General features: G+C 30.8%; 1 protein-coding gene across 1 annotated transcript; it reads right to left on the reverse strand.

Moving 5' to 3' along the window:
* Window positions 1-562: 562 nt before the first annotated feature.
* LOTGIDRAFT_86266 (hypothetical protein) lies at window positions 563-1336 on the reverse strand (the record flags this gene model as incomplete). The annotated part of the gene is made up of 1 exon (XM_009050911.1): window positions 563-1336. A coding segment is annotated over one exon (774 nt), but the record flags the coding sequence as incomplete, so codon positions are not given.
* Between the last annotated feature and the right edge of the window lie 27 nt (window positions 1337-1363).

The raw sequence follows: 1363 nt of genomic DNA on the forward strand, positions 1-1363 counted from the left end.
GGCAGATTTGCCCAAGGACAGAGTGACACCTTCAGCACCCTTTTCATCTGTGGGAGTTGACTATTTTGGACCCTTTCTTGTAAAAGAGGTTCGAAAGGAACTTAAGAGATATGGTGTAGTGTTTACTTGTCTCGTTATACGAGCTGTGCATATTGAAATAGCATGCTCCCTTGATTCAAGTTCTTTTATTCAAGCTCTACGCAGATTTTTTGCTCGAAGAGGTGCTGTGAGCGAAATTAGAAGTGACAATGGGACTAATTTTTGAGAAGAGCGGAGAGAGAATTGCGTGAAGAGATTTCAAAGTGGAATAAAAACACATAATAGGCCTACATACTGAAATATGTTGAAGAACAATGTATATTGCTGAAATGAGTATTATGAAAACATATATTGATTGTACTGAACTGTGCTTGTGAACATTTTCTTGATTAAATATTAACACTTACCATAGTTGACATAGAACTTGTCAGAGAATGGTTATAAACTATACTGTTACTATCCTTGATGAAATAGAACTTATCAGAGAATGGTTATAAACTATACAGTTACTTACCATACTTAAAATAGAACTTATCAGAGAATGGTTATAAACTATACAGTTACTTACCATAGTTGAAATAGAACTTATCAGCGAATGGTTATAAACTATACAGTTACTATCCTTAGTTGAAATAGAACTTATCAGAGAATGGTTATAAACTATACAGTTACTTACCATACTTAAAATAGAACTTATCAGAGAATGGTTATAAACTATACTGTTACTTACCATACTTAAAATAGAATTTATCAGAGAATGGTTATAAACTATACTGTTACTATCCTTAGTTGAAATAGAACTTATCAGAGAATGGTTATAAACTAAACAGTTGCTTACCATAGTTGAAATAGAACTTATCAGAGAATGGTTATAAACTATACAGTTACTTACCATAGTTGAAATAGAGCGTATCAGAGAATGGTTATAAACTATACTGTTACTTACCATACTTAAAATAGAACTTATCAGAGAATGGTTATAAACTATACAGTTACTTACCATACTTAAAATAGAACTTATCAGAGAATGGTTATAAACTATACTGTTACTTACCATACTTAAAATAGAACTTATCAGAGAATGGTTATAAACTATACAGTTACTTACCATAGTTGAAATAGAACTTATCAGAGAATGGTTATAAACTATACAGTTACTTACCATACTTAAAATAGAACTTATCAGAGAATGGTTATAAACTATACTGTTACTTACCATACTTAAAATAGAACTTATCAGAGAATGGTTATAAACTATACAGTTACTTACCATAGTTGAAATAGAACGTATCAGAGAATGGTTATAAACTATACTGTACTACCC

The sequence above is a fragment of the Lottia gigantea genome (genome assembly GCF_000327385.1).
Source record: "Lottia gigantea unplaced genomic scaffold LOTGIsca_1587, whole genome shotgun sequence".
Taxonomy (NCBI): Eukaryota; Metazoa; Mollusca; class Gastropoda; family Lottiidae; genus Lottia; species Lottia gigantea.